This window comes from Pteropus alecto, unplaced genomic scaffold (assembly GCF_000325575.1).
Source record: "Pteropus alecto unplaced genomic scaffold, ASM32557v1 scaffold65, whole genome shotgun sequence".
Classification (NCBI taxonomy): Eukaryota; Metazoa; Chordata; class Mammalia; order Chiroptera; family Pteropodidae; genus Pteropus; species Pteropus alecto.
Genome location: NW_006439191.1, coordinates 8,124,011 through 8,145,460, shown reverse-complemented (window position 1 = coordinate 8,145,460; position 21,450 = coordinate 8,124,011). Strand labels below are relative to the sequence as shown.

The 21,450-nt window shown below is 39.6% G+C and overlaps 1 protein-coding gene across 1 annotated transcript in view; it reads right to left on the bottom strand.

Annotated features, from left to right (window-relative positions):
* Nucleotides 1-18,066, bottom strand: part of MARK1 (microtubule affinity regulating kinase 1) — a 47,338-nt gene extending 29,272 nt beyond the window's left edge. Inside the window, exons 1-6 of the mRNA XM_025049836.1 lie at nucleotides 17,988-18,066; nucleotides 16,725-16,778; nucleotides 9,491-9,539; nucleotides 8,315-8,380; nucleotides 5,700-5,770; nucleotides 1,002-1,058 (exon numbers count right to left, since the gene is read on the bottom strand). Of these exons, the coding sequence (XP_024905604.1) occupies nucleotides 1,002-1,058; nucleotides 5,700-5,770; nucleotides 8,315-8,380; nucleotides 9,491-9,518 (222 nt within the window). The 5' untranslated portion in view covers nucleotides 9,519-9,539; nucleotides 16,725-16,778; nucleotides 17,988-18,066. The remainder of the gene's footprint in view (nucleotides 1-1,001; nucleotides 1,059-5,699; nucleotides 5,771-8,314; nucleotides 8,381-9,490; nucleotides 9,540-16,724; nucleotides 16,779-17,987) is intronic.
* Between the last annotated feature and the right edge of the window lie 3,384 nt (nucleotides 18,067-21,450).

Sequence of the window (21,450 nt, the reverse complement as noted above, 5' to 3'; positions counted from 1 at the left end):
TCAGCAGAATAAAAAAGCAGCATGTGGGATGGAGAAGATCTTTGCAAACCAAGGGTCTGATAAAGGCTACCATACAAACTACGCGAGGAACCCACACGACTCCACGGCAAAAAAGCAGACAACGCAATTTGAAAATGGCCAAAGCGGTTTTTTTTTTTTTCCCCAAACAAGACAATATACACATGGTCAACCGGTATAAGAAAAGGTGCTCAAAACGACTAATTATTAGGGAAATGCAAATCAAAATCTTAATGAGATGTCACTTCCCACCTGTCGGGATGGCTCGCATCAAAAATATAAAAGATCAGTGCTGGTGAGGATGCGGAGAAAAGGGAGCCCTTGTGCACCGTTGGTGGGAATGTAAATTGGTGCAGCCACTGTGGAAAACAGTATGGATGGTCCTCGAAAAGCTAAAAATAGAACGACCGCGTGATCCAACAATTCTCTCTTCTGGATATAAAGCCAGAGGAAATGAAACCGTACCTCAAAGAGATGTCTGTGCTCCCGTGCTCACTGACTGCCACAAACATTTCTTGACTATCATATGTTTCTTATTCCAAAGTATGCTAGTTTACACTAATAATATGCATTTGATGTTCAGAAAAACATTTAAAATTTTTCCTTGTTACTTCGAGCTTTAATGTGAAGAGTGAGCAGTGGCTCTGACATCAGACAAATCTGGATAAGTGCCCTGACTTGCTTCTGACTGAATGCGACCTCGGGCATTCTTAGTTAGGGACAAAGTCCCACATTTACCTATTAAAGTAAGCTTATTAATGGTGAATCGAATCCTCTATGTTTTAATGCTAGATAACTTCTCATTCATATTTTCTTCATTTTCTCAGTGAAAACACTGCCTTTCGTAAAGTTGCTATGTAGATTAAATAAATACTAGCTTCCTTGTATAGTGCCTGGCACAGCTAGGCGATCAAAGATAGCTCTAATATTATAAAAGACCTGTTAATGATTAAGAATTTTATATTAGAAAATCAGTGGCTTACCTTAAGATCACGGTGAACAATGCATTTTTGATGGCAATACTGTACAGCAGACACAATCTGAAATAAGTATGTGGATAAAAGATTAAAAACTTTTTTGGTAAAAAAAAAAAAGTCACAATTTTCCTCAATTATCGCCTCCAGTTTAGATAAATTACCAACTTGGATTACAAAGTAATATTTAATAATTTCACTGTTCCTTTAGTTCAGAAAACTACACATATTAAAGTGATGAAACGTCCACTCTTAAATGTAGAAAATGTGGAAAAGTAGTATTCTCTTGCTAGAATACACTAAAATATTTCTTTGTCATAGTCCGTGAAGATGGTTATATTTTTCTGTTTACGTGATCAAACGTGTACAATTTGTAGTTTGGGTCAAATGATTTATTTATTCCAGTGTCAGAAGAGGAGCTCTGGCAAACACGCGTCAGATTCCAAGATAGCTGGTTCAAGTTCAAAAAGCAAAACTCTATTTTAGGAATTATATCAAATGTGTTCAAGGCATGTTTCTTTAGTGAGGCCAATTTACTAAGAACTTATCGGTGGGGTATTTAGCAAGATTCTACATTTTCTGTTGATCTATAAAGAAACTGGAAATTTTTTGTGCCTTAAAAAAAAACCCAATTGTCAAAAGAAAGAAAAATGAAATTTAATCTGAAATCTGTTATTAATTCAGCTGGGAAAAGTAATCTACATCTAAAACTAGATTTCATATGTCGTCATAATTTTCAACTATTACAAAGGGCTCTTTGGGGACAAGGGTTAAACAGGGAGGAACCCAATAGATTAAGAGCCAAAGATACAAATGTAATATAGGCTATAGACAATTCTTTGATAGTGATATAATATGTTAAATACAGAAATGGAAAGATTCTGACAGCAATCAAGTAAGAGCCATTTTGTACATATAAGTCTATCTGATGTAAAGACAATTTTAATGCACAGCAGAACATTCGATTCTGTGGATTCAGTTGAATGTAAACACAGTTTGAATGCTGAATATTGGTTAGGCACTTACTAACGGAAAGAGAAATGAGAATTTTAAAAGTCTAAAGGTGATATGACGTATGACTAAGCTACCAGGAATAGGGGTTAAAAAAAAAACCACTTTAAAGTAGAAGTGAAACTGGTAGCTCGGTATTATAAAATTATTATTGTGTATATGAAAATGGCTCAAAGACAGAGAAGACATGTTCAAGACGAAATCAATACACAATGAGTAATATGTAATTCAATTCAATTCATCTGGATTCAACAGTCAGTTCATTGAGTACCCGCTATGTGCAAGGAAATGTGCTGGTTGTAGGGAATACGAAAATTAACACTCCCTGGGCCCTGTCGAGCTGACAGTCGATCCGGAGGTGAAAACGTGTACGTAAGTAGCCATAATACACAGCAGAATACAGAAGCGGATGTACAAAGAAGGAGGAAATCATAAGAAAAATAAAGAATCGATTCAGTTGGAAATGCTTCCTGGAATTGGTGATGTTTGATCTAAGCCATCCCTGAAGGATAGTAATATTTTAAAACGTGGAGATTTGGTGATGGGGAGGTAGGAGATGAGGTGGGAAAATGTACTGATGGTGAAGCCAGACGATGTCTTCAAACAAGAGGTGGGAAATGATCACAGTAAACCCTGACGGACAGGCTGGCGAGGCTCTGAATTCCAAACGAAGCAGGTGCTCGGGAGCAGAGCGACTGAATAATCATGATCCATCTGAAGAGTGAGTCCCCAAAACACAGCAGAATCTTACAATGCCTATTTGCAGGGTTAGCGTTCTTAAACAACGTGCTTCAAAATTCTAATATGCAATTTTCATTAGAATATGTTTATTATCCAAGATACACTTACATGTAAATATTGATATATCTTATTGAGCATAATATATGGGCTATATAGATGTTCATACTGTAAGGCTATTTTTGTATCATGAACGACAGAAATTTGCGGATAATGACATTATCTTTTTCAGGTGACTTTGCCTCGATACAGTGAAGGAGGCGTGCTATAGGTAACAATTTGGTTACCAAACCTGCATTTCGCTTTAGACAAAATGACCTCTACAAAAGCAGTTCCATAGGCACTTCTGGAATAAAGCCCCCCTGAGCCTTAAAGCCTTAAGAATGGAAAAGATAACTACAGAGCATGCTCCGTATTAAGCATTCATGCTCCGCAAACTCCACGATCTCTGACCTCCAGCAGTCAAACGTGGTGGTTCGTGATGCTAATCACCACACTTATCTAGCTGGCGCCATCTCTGCCCTGTAAGAGAAGTCTTGGCTCTTGACTCACTGCAAGAATCCCCGCCCACAAGCCAGGTTTTCCCACGTTAGTCTGTGGCCCGCCCTCCCATCTCGAAACACTCTGTACTGCCATCACTGGATCCAGGAACTGCCCCATAGCCCTTCTGCGACGGACTGTGAAAACACGATGCACAATCAGCCCTGCACTGCCCCTAAGACCAGATATGTTGTTTTTGCTGTGAGGTGCAATTGTTGGGGTCGCTTTGAAGTTACTTATAAGTGGGTTAGGAATTCCTAGACTTGAAGTAGCAGCCTTGATATTGGAAGGGTTGAGTCAATACTATAACTTTTCTTGCACGCCCTCAAATCCTAAGGAATGCAGAGGCGTCGTATGGTCGGTGCAATGCTGCTGACTTGGTCTTAAACTGTCCCAGTGTCTCTGCTGTATCTGACAGCAGAGTCGAGGACACATGTATATGTATATCCTTGCCATAAGGTATGTTTCTTTACCGATAAAAAGTTTTTAAGTAATTTCACAAAATACAGAGCAAATATAAAAGAATATGTACATTTATTAATTCTTTACGTTTTAATTAAATTTTAAAGAAAAATAAACCACGATAAATTCAAAAACAAATATAACCTTTTTTTTAAATAACTACAAAATGCTGTGTGTGTGTGTCCCAGGTTTTGGAAAAAATGTGAGTTCTTTACCTTTTTTCTATTTGGGGTGAACATAAATAGTACGTACATTGAATATTTAAACTAAATAATTATAAAGAAACTATTTCCCACCGTTTCACATTTAAACAGCATTCATTTGACACTTAACACCTGCAACACGAAGACTGTAAAGCTGATTTCAAAATAATTCAGACTTTCTTCTTTTCAAAAGCCAATTAGTGATTATTTGAATCTTTAGGAAAATATCTGTGTCCCAGCCTGTTTTGCTCCCGTCCATCTGTAGAGATGGCAAGCTCTTTCAAAGAGCAAGCATGTTCACCTTTCCCTTATTCCATACAGTACCCTAGGACAGTTCCCTACAAGTATTATGTTTCAATCAATAAATAAAACCAGCTGACTAAGAAGAATACAACCGAGGAGTAACAGTCTTTAAAATATACATTGAGATCCCAATGGGACTATTTAATGCCCACTGGAATTTTCCTGTTGGTCAGCTACTCACTAAGACTATTGTAACTGATATTGAAAGAGTAATGGCATTTAACGTGATGACTGTAGCGTTTTCCTACAGCACGCGGTTGACACCATTCAGGGTCTCAGCGCCGCTTCCTTATTCCCGGCTCTGTCTGGATTCAGCTGTTTTAAGGTGAATGCTTCTAGGAGCCTATGCTGCGTAAAAGGGCTACGTAAGTCTTCGGTAGAAAGCATTTTGCAAACTGTGTTCCAAAAAGCCACGAGTCTGTGAGATATTAGTAACAGAGGTTTCACAAAACAGAGTCACGCCATGACCGATCTGGAGAATGCTACGTCTAAAGAAAAGCTAAACAGGCTTTTTCTTTCCCTTCTTTAGGACCTCTCTGTTTATATATTAACATACATGCAAATTCTCTTAGGGAAGAATCTGATACCAGCATTCAGTGTTCCCCAAACTTACTGAATACAGGCCCCCTTTAATTGTAGAATCGGTGTGCATGCTCATAGGAGAGGTACTGAACTATTTTTAAAGAAAATATTTTAAGTTCCAAATATTTAAAATCCCAAAGTTTGAGATACAGCAAGGTGTCTGCTGAAACGTTCCTTCAGTAAATTTTATGACCCATTTACAATTCATTTGTCACTTCTACAGCAATTTATATAGCATACTCATTTCAATCCCTTTATTCCGAAAAATTCAAAATAAAGTCCTGGATCAACTTCAACTATTTTTTCTTATTTTATCATTTCTGTAATAAGTCATTTTCGAGTTGAACCAGAAATATAAGTATCTTATCATATTCTTCTGCCACGTTTGCAGGTTTCCTTGCCTACTTACTAAATGAAATTGACCGCGGTCTTGAAATCTACAAAAATATGAGTTCTAACACCAAGACATCTTCTATTATAAAAGAAAATAACACAATAACCTCTTCAAACAGCACACATATATACTGTATACATGAAGCTAACAATACTTGGTAATAATTATTGAATAAAGGATTAGGTATTTTTCTATCTCAGTCTGCTCTATATTTCTAAGACCATCAGAGTTATGAGCCTCAACTATACACATTTCACTTTTTACGACCCCCTACAAATAACCACTTGTGACTCTCTCCAATTCAAATTCAGGAAGGACAGATTTCTTTCTTCGGTTTTCCATTCATAAAAAGCATAAGCAAGCAGGAATTTTTCTTCTTAAAATACCACGTACCCTAAAGTGCAGTTTGTGACATTGTCCATTGAACATCACTAAAAATATCAGCGAGACAAAGTTGAAAACTACTTTCCGTACCTGCCTAAATTTTGCACGGGCCTCTTTTTCTTTCATTCTTCCATGGGCAACTAAGTAATCAAATACTTCACCTGAATCGGAAAGGTAAAGCAGGCAGTAAAACAGACGTGAAACTTCAGTTAACAATATATGCAATGTCAAGTTTTTGCTGTTTTTAAAAAAGCTTTTGGCTCACAATTTTCTGATCGTTCTATGTAAATCACAAACTATGACATTATGAGGATTAAATGAAATAATGCGTGTGCTTATTAGCACAGTGACCGGCATATAGTAAGCACTCGATAAATTATATATTTGTATCTAGGTACATAGATATGTTATGTATACATATATAATATCAATCCTATGATATAAATACTAAAAATCAAATATGTAATGGTGTATGTCAGATGAAACTAACACACTACAATGTCAGACAGCATATTATATCAAGCATATTTAAATGACTTAATGGGCCTATGGAAACAAATGAATGGATGCTCTAGCTGACCCATGATAGTAGTTAATTCTAGATATGTGAGGTTAGGCTGGGAAAGATGCACACGCAGGAGTTCAAAAATGTGCACTACTCTCAAGTTCTGCCTGGAACACTCAGACACCGAATGCCGACATGACTCAGTCCTTCGCTTACTATATATTGTTTATGGTTTGCTTTCTCAACTAGAATGTAATCTTCTTGAGATCAGGGCCTCTGTCTTTGCTCATCCATGGGTTTCTAGCACCCGGAATATTACCTAGCACGTAGTAAACATTTAGTAAATACTGTTTGCGTGAACGAAAGAAGGAATAAATGCACTATTCCAGAGGAGACTTGACACCTTCTTTAATAGGCTCTTTTGGACAAAACGTGATTCAAAATCATAGAGGAGTTCCCTGCCTTCCCCGTCACTGGAAAGCTCTGGCCCCCTTAGTGAACCAGAATCAACTCATCTACTCCTGGCAGAAAGGAGGCTGTCAGACCCTGCTCTTCCTGTTCACGCTAGACTTCTGTGCGCGTGTCCGGTTCAACCCTAAAATATCTGGATGCTTCAGAGGAAAAACATAAAGTGCTTTATTTTCCAGAGTCGCCCTGCCATTTCTAGATTAAAAGGGCGAGAAAATGATTCTCGATTTACTGCCAGAACCATGACGGTTTTGTGACCGGGTCATTGATGGGCAAGACTAAAGCAGACCTAGCATGAGCAATCGGAAATGACTGAGGGGCTTCCTGGTGTGGGCTGGACTCCGGACACGTCTCCCTACCCTGCACCGTCCCCAACTGTGACAGCGAAGGAAGGCAGTGAGGACACTCCGTCCCGGCCATCGCTCCCCTTCATGAGCACCTGCGGGGTCAACTGTACTTACCACGCACTGTTAGAACGGTACACACGTTAATATTAACGCAGCCTTGTGGTGGGCCTTCGTAGAAACAGAATGGTGCCCACAGATTTTTAGCAGCCTATAATTTCTCACATCAAAGCACGTCTGGCCCCTTTCTCTAGATGACTCGAATGAAACAAAAAGAATCTAAACTAAAAATAACACTCAGGATTCCCACGCTGACAAACTCTTACATAAATCTAACTGAAGGACAGAAAAACAGAGGAACAGCTCATTACGTGGTATTTGTAGGTTCATTGATTTTATTATAGACCTACATTTTATGCAAATTTGCATGGCTGAATAATTTTTTTTAAATCCAGTCACGATAAACATAATAGTAGAGGTCTTCAGATTAAGTCGAAAAACCTACACTGAGATATTTTGAGGATGGAAGAAAGCTTTGTAGAAAACCAAATCTAACAAAACTTTCAATCGGTATTAAAAAACTGAAAAGGGAATTAAAATATATTTGATATTTGTAGTAAATTGCTTATGAAATTGAAGAGACAGCATAAACATGCATAATTTAGATGCTGTGGACTAGACTACATCCTTTTATGCCAGTTACATAAAATTTGAATCAACAGAAAAATCTATATACTTTATCAGCTAAAAGGACTCAACACTAAGTTTTCTACTGATTAGCAAAAATGTTAATTAGCCAAAGTAGTTTAAATTACAGCTTCCGCCACTTCTTCAACTGCTTCAATTTTCCGAGCCCTGAAAGCCGTCAAGCATTCTCCTACACGTGTCTCACCATTTCCCTGTCACTCAATCTTCTGACTTAGAAAATATGTAGATTGATACTTGTTTCAATTGAAATGTTTTACGGATTATCTTGAAAATGTGTAAATATTTCACCTAGAAAATGCTTGTACCGTAGCCTTCATTAAGTACCTTCTGAATCTGAGATTCCCTGCTTATAGTCAAGAGGTTCTAATTATCGTAATAATATGATCTATAATAATATAATAATTAGATAAGAGAATTGAAACATTCATAGATAAAAGTGCAAATTTAGAGTTTTGAAAAATGTCCCTAAGTAATTTTTAAATAAACCCCAAATCCAGCTTTTAAATGTGAGGTCAAGAGGTCTTACAGGCAAACACTGATTTTCCTTAAGATATCATTTAAAGGCATGTTAATAAAACCACAGACTCGTAAACAACGGTGAAGACGTCAGCGTTACAATGAACCGTCAGGTGCTGAGGATTCCGTATGCCTCGTCACAGCTTCCATGCCCCTCATCTTACCCCCACTTGCGTATTCCATGACTAAGTAGAGGGTCTTCTCTGTTTCGATAACTTCGAACAACTTTACTGAAAAAGAAATAAGAGATGTAACTCTTTAATTGTTAGCACATACTGAATACGCTCGAATAAAATCCAAGGTAACGCTAAACCAGTGGAAAATCTGAGTGTTTATTAAAGGTTATTAACTATAATTTTAACTTAAAAAATTCTCTCAAGGGTTATTACTACGGTGAAATAAAACTATTTCTCAAGAAGTGATTTGGAACCAACTGCTGCTGAGTCGAAAGAGAGTTAAGTTTCTGGGATTAAAAAAACATAACTTTTTCTAATTAGAATAATGTAATAAAAGGAAAATCTTAAAATCAAGATAAAATTCTTTAGAATGATAAATTTTACCTAAAGCTTTAAAAGATACTATATTATAATGGGCCTATCATAAAATGTTAAAAGATCTTTAGTATAGAAACAAAAAAAAAATTCTATAATCATGTGATATTATAAAACTTTCTGGTTAAAAATTAAATTATCAGATTTATGTAGTTGAATCTTTTGTTTATTAGAGATATTAATGTGATTATTTGTGGTTTATAATACATTATTAATATCGCTAATAAACAAAAGATTTTAAAATGTGCAAGAAACAAGTAAAAATAAACAGATTAAAAGAACTGTTTTCTACTTCTTATAATCTAATAACTTTATATAATAGATATAATCGATAAATTTATTTGTTAATATGGGGGCAAATCAGAATTTATAGAAATAAATTCATTAAAATTGAAATCAACTCTTTATTTTTTTAAATTCAAATCAGTTACTCTGCCTACAAACTATACTCAAACCACAATACATGTTATCTGGAATTCATTTTTTATAAATACCTGGCACGAAATCTCTCTTTAGAGAGACTGAGTAAAAAGATATAAAAAACATTTATATGCATTAATTCCAAGTTACATCCATTATTTTAGTGGAGAGCAGAAGACAGTAACCTAGCAGAAAACAGCAATTTGTAGTCTTTAGTAAACTTCTTTACAGTCTATTTTTACCCGAAGTATCATTTTCTCAGGTTATCATTTTTCTTCTATTGATATAAAAAGTCCTTAGTACTATATCTTTCGAATACCCTCAAATGGAAGAAAATGCTTATCATTAACTTATATATAAATTTCATACCTATGTTGGGATGATTCAATATTTTCATGATCCGTACTTCTCGAAACAACTATTAAAGAAAAAGGCAGACATACTTCTATTATAAAAAAAACACTCAAGCAGAGAACCAATCAAAACACTCACTTGAAGAAATTCATCTGCTCATAAGACACTACGGGATCCCGGTAATGAACTAAGAAACAAGGTTTGTGTTTCAGCCCCAAGTCTAACTTTGCTGAGATCTGGTTTCCAGGGCAACTTTAACTAGATGAACTTGAACGTTTCTGTGTGTGTGCGTGTGTGTGCGCGCGAATGAACTATATTAAAAAAACTTTCATTTGACTGCTCTCTACATTACTAGGGGAAAAAAAAGAAAAATACTGTGGAAATGAAATGAAATGATCCTTCATATGATTTTTATCCTAAACAGCACGAAAGATTGAAATGCCTTCTCATTTCAACACTGGGACCAAGAGCAGAGCGTACAGCTTGGTCTCTGTGGTCTTGGACGCACGGTGACCATCCTCCCCAGGCTCTGACAGCACACACTCTGGACCCTCGTCCCGCCCCATCGGCTGCTCAGCCTTTTGCTGGCTCTGCTCCCCCCTACTCAACCTTTAGACGTGGAGCTCCTCGGGGTTCAGCCCGTAGCCCCTTGTCCTTCGCTGTTCCTGGATGATTTATCCTGACTTAGACGATCATCAATTTTTTTCTTCTGTTTCAAGCGAGCACATCACATTGCAAAAGAGTGAGGACGACACTGTCACATGGGTACTCTTGGATTTATTGTTAATGTTCATTAAGTGATAGGCAAATTCCATCGTCTACTCTTAGCGGCAAACGGGTTGGGACATATCTCGTAACTAGTGAAAAACGTGCCGATGTCTCCTGGCAGCTCCAAGTCTGAGAATAAAGAATCTGAAGGGATGAATTAGCCGCGGATCCTCAGGCATCCCTCCACTGACACGTTTTCGTTCGTTTATTTGGTTGTTTTCTGAGCAGTGCCTGAGGAGAAGGCTGCTCCCCTTCCCCCTGGAGATGAAGCTGGAGAAACGGGTACGGGAAGGACCCAAGTTCCCATCAGAAAGTAATGTCTTACTCCAGTTAAAACAGTAACAGGCAGCCATCGGGTTCCTAGATGTCAACGACGTCCTGGATATACTGTCCCATCCTTAGTTTCCCCTTCTCCAGTAGATTCTGACAAGCAACGAGAAGGAACCCTGACACGCGAGAGCGTGAACACGTGTGTGGGCTGCGTGTACGAGGGTGGGGTGGAAAGGGAGAGTGGATGCTGGTGGAAGAGGCGACTGGGGCGTTTTCGGTGGCATATGGACTCGGGATAACGAAATGCCAGAATCCTGCTCCGCCAATCACTCTTCCTCCCAAAGAAACACTTTCCACCATCGGCTAGATTCGGGTCATGAGCGCTCCAGGTCTAAGAGAATCTGGGCCAGCTGAATGGCCGCATGTGGATTCAGTCAAGGTCTAAGTTGTCTCTCCCTCTCCATGACGCCCCCTACCCGCTTCCTCAACTCTCATGTTCCCGTCGGCTGCACGGAGGAGAGACTGGGCTGCTGTCAGCTGCCTGAGTCAAAGGGAGCGGGGAGAGGGCGCAGCAGTGACCCGCACAGACGCACGTCACCTCTCAGCCCCGTGCGGGCCTTTAATGGCGAGGCTGCCAGTCCTAGCAGCACCTGCGCGTCCTCGGGACAGACGGAGAGGGTGGAGGAGAGGAGATCTGAACACTTGACCTTAAGAAGTTTACCCCTGAGGTGGAGAGTTACTGTTCAAAAAAGCCAATTATTGGATGTATCAGGCGTTCAGGCTCAAGTAAGGAAAACAGAGGTTTTTTGCAAATAGACTGAATACCCCACAGTACCGCTTGAGTTTCTAATTTCCCGTTGTTTTTCTTTCTCATTTTCAAACTGTGACATCGTGATGTTTCCAGCATGTACAAATTTAGCAGGGGAGCTCTGCATGCATTAATGCCTCCAAACGTGTGGTTTCGCCTTGGCTGTGGGCTGGAAATTAAGGCCAGAGTTTGCGACAGTAGTTTGCTGAGTTAGAGAAATCCGCGCTGAGTGAAGACTTGAGATGGGTCTTCCGTGACTAAAAGGCAGGGACTTTGCTGTCTGCACTTGGGGACAGCTTTTCCGGTCCTTCAGAGGCTGTTTCCTTCTTGGCTGGCTTTGTTCCAGATGAGTGAAGTTAGTAAACAACCCTCGAGTCTGTGGAGAGTTATTTACTTTTCAGGTCAGTCCTTCCTGCTTAGGGCTCAGGGTCACATTCGCCAAACCACCCGCGTTAATCACTTGCTTCAGGAGCATTTTCCTTTTCTCCTCTCAGCGACTGATCCTTCCTCCCTCTTCCATTCCTTCTGCCTAAGTGGCCACGTGGACATGGCTTGGACAACCCTGTTCTATTGATGCCCGAAGCATCATGGTCAGGGGCCAGTCAAATGCATCTCCGCATCTGCTCACCGTGTTGCTTCGGGCTCACCAATGACACAGGACTGGTCGCTGCTTGTTTGATCTTGAGGAAAATAACTGTGGCCATCAAGAACTTCAGGAAGGCAGGGGGTCAAGCTTATTCCCACTGGGAAAGCTTTCCAGGCTGGCATCAGAGTCACAGTAAACTGGGCTCACAGAAGGAGGGTGACACTTAGATCTTCTTGTGCCGTACGACACAGCCTTATTGGCCTTGCAAGTCTCTTGCTCTGATTTGGGTTTGAGGAAAGGTAGGAGCCTGTCTTTGCCTTCGTTGTAAACCGTGTAAAAATTCTACCTCTATCTCTGACAGCATCTCACTGGCCTCTAACTAATGTGAAGTGTGACCGCTGCTTTATCCTGAAGGTGACATTCAGTTCTCAGTTCCAAAAGATTGCCAGGACCTCAGAAGTACCATTCAATGAGGGATTTTATATATGATTTGCCTATATTAACAGAACCCTTTTCTAATTTCTAGGATCATCGTTCTGCTCATTTTTCAGCCTTCAGACATCTTAACGAGACATCAAGTGCTTTGCAAAGTTATTGCTCATAGCAGTGTGACACCTCAGGCTAACTTCTTAAGTTCTACCCATGGTACAGGAGTTCAGATAAAGAGATCTGAATATCATAAATGAATATATATTAGACGATTTCTAATTAAAAAGTAAACAAAACAACTGTCCAGTGGTACTCCCCAAACTTGACAACCTGTAGTCAATTACGCATTGCAAAGTAACAGAAGGATTAGCCTGTTCCACTTTCCCAAAGTTTTAACTTCATAGATAGAGTGTAAGATTCTTCTTTTTTTTTTTATGAACTGGTATCAATTTTATAATGCTTAAGTCATTCCCAGGGCCTTGCACAACTCTGGGCTCAAGCTGGTGCTAAATAAATGGAACCTTTTGAGATATCAAATCAAATAACTTCAGAGGGAAGAAATTAAACATAAAACAGATTACATTTTAAAAGATGGCCAACCTCCCTAGAAATCACGGAAATGATAACAAGAGAACATTGTGCATCCATGAAGTCGGCACGAAGGAAGAAATCTGGTAACGGAGGAGCAATAAAGTTGAGCAACAGTAAATCTCACAAGTATCAACTGGTTAAACAGCTTTGCAGAGCAGTTTGACAATGTCTAGTTAGGCTGAGAATGTGCACACCCTGCAAGCTAGCAGTTCCACTCGAAGAGAGATATTCTTCTACGTGTCTTCACAAAAAGATATACGTGATAATGATCATTGCAGCACTGTGTGTAACAGCGAAAACAAAAATCTAACTAACTAGAATAAAACCCAAAATGAAACACGAAAACGCCAGGAACAATCTAAATATCCACCGAAAGCAAAACAGACAAACTGTAGACTCTATTAAGAAGAGAATGGGTAAACCATGGCATATTTACATAATAACAGCAGTGAAAATAAATGAGCTAAACTATATAGACTAATAAGAATAAAACTGTAAGAAAATGCTCTATGAAAATGCTCTATGAAGAAAGCGAGTTGCAGAAGAATAGGAAGTTTAAAAATAAACAATATGCAGTATTTTATGTACAGATACACATATGTGAAAATTTTTTTAAAATTGGATGGGAATAAGAAAGACCTAATTCAGAATAGTAGTTTTTTCCTAGCTAGGAAAAAATAGAAATAGAACCCAGGAATGGCACGTAGGACTTTAACTGTGTCTGCAATGTTTTATTTCTTAAAAAAAAAAAAAAATTAGACATGAAATATTTTAGTTCAAAAAAAATCATGAGAAAGCAACTTTTCTTAAAATGGGAAAGACATTTTGAAGTCCCCATCCAAAAATTAAAAATAAACTAGTTTACTATGTCAATAAACTTTCCAACTTAGAAAAAAATAGGAGTGTGACTCTTCCAATAACTAAATGAGAATATGACTTTTAAAACAGCCAGATGGTTAGTCTAAAATTCATAGGTGATTTAAAGATTCTTAGCTTCCTCCATTTCCAAGAAAAAAACACTTCCACAGCTATTTCAGTGAACCTTATATAGAATATAGAAATAGACGTATGCGTTAGATAACGAAGGCCAGGCAACGAAAGCATCAAAAATGAAACCAAACCAAACTACCTCCAAAACCCAAGCAAATGGCCAAAAAAACCACAGCAATTCTTTATAATGTCTTCAGTTATGAGTGCTTAATTTTAATTAGAGGGCAGGGACATTTAATACTGTTTGAGAGAGAGAGAAGAGTTTTTCCCTGAAGAAAAGACTCCATTAACTAAAGAAGGCCAACAGGTTGAGAAAGTCAGATTTTTGGTCAGTAAACTGCTTAAAACACAATTTGGTCTTTTCAGACGATCCGGTTGTCTTATGCTTAAACTGTTGATATTGTGGCTAAACACTAACGTTATTGGTATCACGTTTCAAAAGAAACTTGTTTGAACACCTTTTCCCTCAAAATCTGTCATGTTTCAGTGCGAAAGAAATACTTCTCGCCAATTCTTCACTGTATGCTAAAGAGACAAATCTCTCCATAGCCACGATTTTATGATCAGCTCTGTTTTCAGAATTTCCTTCGAAACCAAATCGAGATCAGAGGCATGTTGCCGACCACTAATTTCGTGGCACATGAAGCGACGAATGACAGAGTATTAGGTATAATCGTATTTATTCACACGGCAGAATGACTCCTTGCAAAATAGAAAAAAAAAAAAAAAAAGGCCCTCTTGGTGTTTCATCATTATTGATTCAAAGACAACTCTTGGAGTCCGCAACCCAGCTCCCAAGATGTTGTTAACTCTTCTCTTATCGCTTGGTTTTCATTTGACCCGCAAAAGCATCGGTCGTGACTTTCCCTTCAAACGGTCCACACACACACAAAGAGGCATCCGGAAGGAGGACGCAGCATGGGAGTGGTTCTTTCCGCTGTCAGGTAGGACATCCTGGGAAGCATGCACGTGTGAGAGTAACTGATATTTCAACGTAAGTCCAACAGAGATATCTAAGGAATACTGCTGAAGAGCTCTGTCTGCTTTCTCTTTGATGGAAATATCTGTCGATTTTGTGACTGCTTTTACAAGTTTGGTTTCTTGATAATTTGATTAACTATTCATGAGAATATTGCTTTCATTGTCCTGTCTTCCTCCTCTACCGTTAGTGACCCAATCCATCAACACAACACAGATGATTTGGCAGATGTGCTAGACAAGTCGGTTAGCTTACCAGAGAGGCCTATTGGCTTTATCCGAAAAGTCACCAAAATTTAAGTGGCTTAGGCTGCCATCTGACATTCTACGTAACAGATAACATGCCAACAGTGGCAGTCAATAAATTATTCATTTAATAAGTGTAATTTTCGTATGTTAATTATTGACTTTTTTTTTTACACTTTTCTTGCTTGTGCAAAATCACTGTCCTAGTGCTGGCAAGGCCGACCGCCAAACGGTCTCCAATGCATGAGAACTAATCAAGCGTGGACCTGTTTTTTTCAAAACTTTTAACAGAAACCAAATCTACGAACATAAATAGAAATTACTTAAAAGACAACCACATACACACACTGTACTGGTATATTTAGAGAATTTCAATCTTTCCTTTGCTTTAATTTTCACAGATTAAGGAAAACAAAGTTTCTACTCTTTATATGCCTATCTGGAAAAAGTCGTACTTTATCAGCAAGATTAGCAGACTTTATAACAGAAGTTTCCTGTCACCAACAAGTACATTTTTTAGTCATTAGGATAAAGCACCACTAGGCTTCATGTTTCCATAAGCACGACTTTGCTTCTGTGCCTTTCCCTGCGCCCTCTTGGGAAAAGCCGGCGAGCATGGTTATGCAGTCACTGCCTTTTATAGGGGCTCCCAGCAGAGGGGCAGACAAAAGCTCGCCCGGCGGTGGCTCCATCCCAGGAAACGGCATCTCTGGAGAATTCATCGGCCCATGGAGGATGCCTTTTTGTAACTATTACTGCCACATCACGGTTGGCGGAAAGATCAGTGCTAGAAGTTTCCCCCAGAAGACATCCCTTAAGGTACATTATCTCACACTCACAGAGAAAGAAGAATCCAGCCAACCTTTCACGTTCTCACTGGTTGAAAATACCGAAGCTACGAACTGTTATATGGACTGTCAAATTTAAAAGGAACCTCGGAAAGTACAAAGACAGATCTCTAAGCAGAATTAAATAAACTGAGTTATCTGCAGCCAAGCCGAGCAGAAAGCCTTGACATCACAGACACAAACTTTTCGTTTACTGTTAGAATCACAGCAAGTATAGGTAAACGTACTAAAAATTTCTTATAAGAGTCGCTCTGATTTAGGAATCCAAAGTTATTTACACGGCATCTACATATGTGACTATGATCTCTTCATATGCTAATAAAAATCACAATGTAAATTAACCACGAACTTGACATATAAGGCAGAAATGCTAAAGTGTCTGCTTCATTTATAAACTACTAAAATGTCTATCTGAGCAATCACAGAATGCTCAATGTGCAGCAGGCCTGGGAAACAACCAGCTCAAACTAAACGAGTTTTCTTAGGAGGCTGAAGGATGGTGAAACTGACACATACATGCATTTTGGTCACTTCACGGATGTATATTTCTGAGGAAGAATATTAGGATAAATGAATAACTATACACAATATTAAGCAACCAAGAAATAAATCAACTATCTGTGACAAAATATAGTATTATCGCACCTAATAAGAAATTTAGGATAACTGACTTTACAGAACTCATATATTAATAAACTCACATTCTAATTACTTACTATTAAAATAATTAAATACCTTTTGTAGGCTGGTAGGATTTAGCTGAGTTTTATCTATTATTTTCACAGCAACCTAAAAAAGAGAACCATTAAACTATATTTGAGAATATATTTTAATGAATAAAAATTTATAAAGAAAACATCTTTGTTTCATTCCTAACTAGATATATACTTCAGCTACATTTGGTGTTCACATAATTGGATAATAAAGTTTTGACAATTTGACAGCCTTAGAATATATTCCATTGATCCAAGTCTTTAACCTACTCAATTCTGAGTCAATGATGAAATGAAGCTTTTGTGATTTCCTCTAAGCTTCCCCTTTTAGAGTAAAAATCATGTATATCTTAATCTTTTATACTCTTGATCCTGATAAGTTATGACTAGCAGATGGTGCCGGCTTATAAACCTTTAGTATCTTAAGTATTATGTGAATAAGATGATCACATGGGTAGAGAAATTGAACACCCAAGCTTCCTTTCGGCAGACTAACAAAATGGATTTGAATGCCCTCTAAGTCTCTGCTTAATACAGCCTGTATCTGAACAGTTCCTGGGCTCAGAACGGACAGAGAAGACTCGATTCAACTGGAAGTGACAATAATATTATGCTTAGGGCAAAAGAAAAACTTATTAAAAACATTCTCTGACTGAGATTGTTCATAATGTCCTAACTGGGTCCAGTAAACATTAAGTAACATAGGATGTTAGATGTTTAACTATGTTTAATATTTAACATATAAGTTATTACATATATTAATAATTATTATTAAATATATAAATTTTTGCTACACACAATCTAAAACACATGGGATTTAAGAAACCCAATTCTCTTATTACCTGAGAAAAACCTCTGTGTAATAGTAACACTTGCTCAATGCGGTCTCTAAATGAGTGGGCTCCTTTCTACACATTTAAACCTACTTTATCTTCAGCGGTAATTAATAAGAAGTTACCCTAGCCCAGTTCTTGGGGCAAGACAGCAACGGTAACCAGAAACGTTTACAGGAACAACATAATGAGACAGAAGTCTGAGACAAGCCCATGTGCATCACACTCGATCTTCGAGATGCTAATATGTAGGGATGATTCTTTCCTAAACATTCAAAGGTCACTGTTTGATGCTCTGACACAGCGTTCCACTCACACATCTCCCAGTAGGTAGCATCCTGCGACTGCCATTTCTTCCCAGCTGTCAGATGTGGGAAAGCTTTCTAACAAGCCTCTGGAGAGGTAAATATGCGACACCCAGGTAAATATTAAAAGGCATCATGAAAACTCACCTCTCTACCAGTTAGAACATGTCTTGCCAGTTTCACTTTGGCAAAATTTCCCTTCCCTATTGTTTTCTGTAGACGGTAATTTCCAATGTGAGGCTGCTCGTCTGGGGCAGACGTGATGGAGTTTCTACACCGAGGGATGTTCTGTCTGCTGCTTGACTTGGGAGGCGGGACGTGTGGTTCTGTGTATCCATCCACGGATGTATGCTAAGAAAAAGGTTTCGAGATTTCACTGTTGATTAAATTGGATTAGAAAAGGACAGTCAAGAAGACTACAAATAATTTTCATTAAGAATTCCTCTTCAATTAAAATACACTGCATTACATGATTTTAAAATCTAAGTATTCTATTTACGATTTCGACTGGGCTTGAGCCCCCTTTGCCAGGGAGAATATAGCTATTTAGAATGACATGTTCTGCATAGCTTTGGGTATATGTTTTTGATTTAAAAAGTACAAATGAATAGGAGCTCCACAGACAACACTCCTGTAAGGGTGTTAAACCTTGAGGTTTGATCGGATGACAATGCAGTCCAGATCGTGTCATTAAAATGTCTTTAATGCTAAGACGAAACCTCATGAGTACAGTTCCATTCCTTTAAACTAGACCGACTGCTTGCCGTGTTTACTCTTTCATTTGCTGTGCGTGTAACTCAGCCGACTGACCGACCAGCTGCCTGCTTCAAGTGGACCTCTAATCAATTCCTGCCCAAACCCCTCTCTCAGCTCACCACGCCCAAGCAAGAGCTATCGACAGCCTTGCTTGGCTCCGTGACCTAATATCCACTGCAGTCGTCCTCGGTACTGTTCTTGAGGCAAAGATGTCACTTTGTCTCATAGTCTCACACTAGCCGACGATGGCATGAACAAGTACATCCTGTTCACTTGCAGGTCAGTACCTGAGATCCCAGGTAAAGCTGCCTAACGAACTGTCTCACCAGCCCTGATAGGTCCTGCTCATCTCTAGTTTTGTCTACATTCCTACGTACGGAAAATTCCTAGCTGTTTTTGTGAAAACATAGAATCACACATGTTAAACATAACATCCTTCTTTAACTGGCTTCTTAAAAATAGCTGAAGATGAGGAGAACAAATTAGCAAAAGAAGGAAATCTTTTCTTCGCAAAATAATTCAGACTTCTGTCATCCTATCTCCACTACTAAAACCTGTCTAATTTTTGATCAGAAATTTCTTAAAAATAACATCGACAATGATTCCATTTACCAGTGTCATGCAAAGCACAACTCAAGGTCAGTCATTTTTCTATGTTACTGCTTTCTAAGTTTTTAAAAGCTTGGTTCAGGATTAATTTGGGTATACAACCAGAAGGCGAAGTTAACTCTATCCAAGAAAATTGACAATTTATCACCTCAATTTGAAAATCACAGAGTAGCACTGAGTGATAAGCCAGAAAAACAGAAACGAGATGAGGCTATCTCATCACTCATTCGACATCACAGCAGTGCTAGACAGATCAGCCATGCTTTAGAAGAAGAAAAATACACAGGAAAAAGATTTATTGGTATCATCTTTCCACTGTTGGCATAAATATAAACCTAGAAAATACAAGTAAATCGACACAACCTTTTGGAAGCACTACCTGAGTTCCACACAGTTGCAAGAGAGAGAAAACATGCTTGATAATGGATCAATTCAGAAAGAATCATTTGGTGATTCCTAACTCATCCTTTCATATTAGGCTTAGACGTGACGGCCCAGGAAAAGCCATACATCGTATCGGAGGCTTTATTTTCCCCTCAACTAAGCTGGGTTCGATGCCCATTTTTGGTTTTTCTATTGTTACCTTTAGCGATTCATTACCCCCCAATTTTTCAATTAGTTTTTATTAAGATGATATATGCACGAGGTCAGAAGTGTCAGGTCACTCTACTAAGCTGCTAACAAAAAATATTAATTATTGACTCCTCCCAGATACCACCCTCCCAGATACCACCCTCCCTGACGGCACCCTCCCTGACGGCAAGCCTGCCCCCTTACAGCCTTTCCCTTTTTTCAAAACAAAAGGCTTTCACTGACAATTCTTGGCTCATGGGTCTTAGACAATCTCTCAATTTCCTACTGTGGTCGATTATGATTAAGATCTTTGAGTCTCCCCGCCCCCCCATCCTCCTAAGGCAGTGTAACCGAATTTTCAGTTAAAAAGCCTTGTGTTTACATGATTACGACTTGTAAAAATACTAACTCGGTGGAAGCCAAGTAGTATAGTACGACGCTTCTACTAAATTTTGTCAGCCTCACCGAGGTCTAAATAATGCACGATGAAATTCACCAAATCTGTATTGTGACAAATGTATACTCCTGAAACAAGACACTGTAAACATGTAAAACATTTCCTCACGCCAACAAGTTCCCCGTGCCCCTTTGCGGTCAACACCCGCCTTTCGCTGATGTGCGTTCTGACACCGTACTAGATAAAATTCCCCGTCCAAAGGATAAACTGTATGCGACAGTTTCCAACACCGACCCCCCTTGGCGATCCCGCCCAGCCTCGGAGCGTCAGACAGCACGCGCACGCAGACAACTGCGACACTCCGTCTCTGTCTCCGGCCGTCTCTCCCAGACGCCACCCTGCCGCGTCCACTCGATGTCCGGTGGGCGCTCAGCCTCAGCATGTCCCGACTTGGTCTGCAGCCCCGAGTCCTGCGAAACCTGTTCCGCCTCAGCCTTGTCCAGCTCAGGCGACAGCAAACCCACCCTGCCAGGTGCTCGGACCAGAAACTCCGGGGTCGCCCTCGACTCAGACCCTTCGAACCTCCCTCCCTCTTCCTCTGACCCCACATTCAATCTGTCAGGAAATCCTATTGGTGCTGTGTGAAAAATGCACCCAGAATCCATCTACTGTCATCGCCTCCCTCCCGTCCCCCCGACGGCTGCCACCCAAGTCTGAGCTACCTGGACTTCTGTACTCGTCCCCTAACAGCCTCGTGCCATGTCACCCTGTTCCTAAGCTTGCCCCGTCACTCACAGTGAAAATCCACGTCCTTACGACGGCCCACACAACGCGACCCCTTGTTAGTTCTCTGACTCACCTGCTATCAGTCCCTTTCTCCTTCGCCTTGCTCCAGCCCCCCTGGCCTCACAGCTGGCCTTCACGCAGGTCCGGCACACCTGGACCACAGGACCCCTGACCCAGCTAGTCCCTCCGCCTGGAAGGTTCTCTCAGATCCCTGTGCGGCCACCTCCCTCGGCAACTAGAGTCGCTCCCCAGATCTCATCTTCTCGGTGAAGCTGACTCTGACCCATTCGATACCACGTTCCCCTCCGCTCTACTTCACACGCACGCGCGCACACGCACACACGCACATACACACTCACACACACGTACACACACTCACACACATACACTCACAGACATGCACACACGCTCTCACACACGCACTCTCACACACACATACACTCACACACGCACGCACACACACGTTCACACACACACACTCACACACAC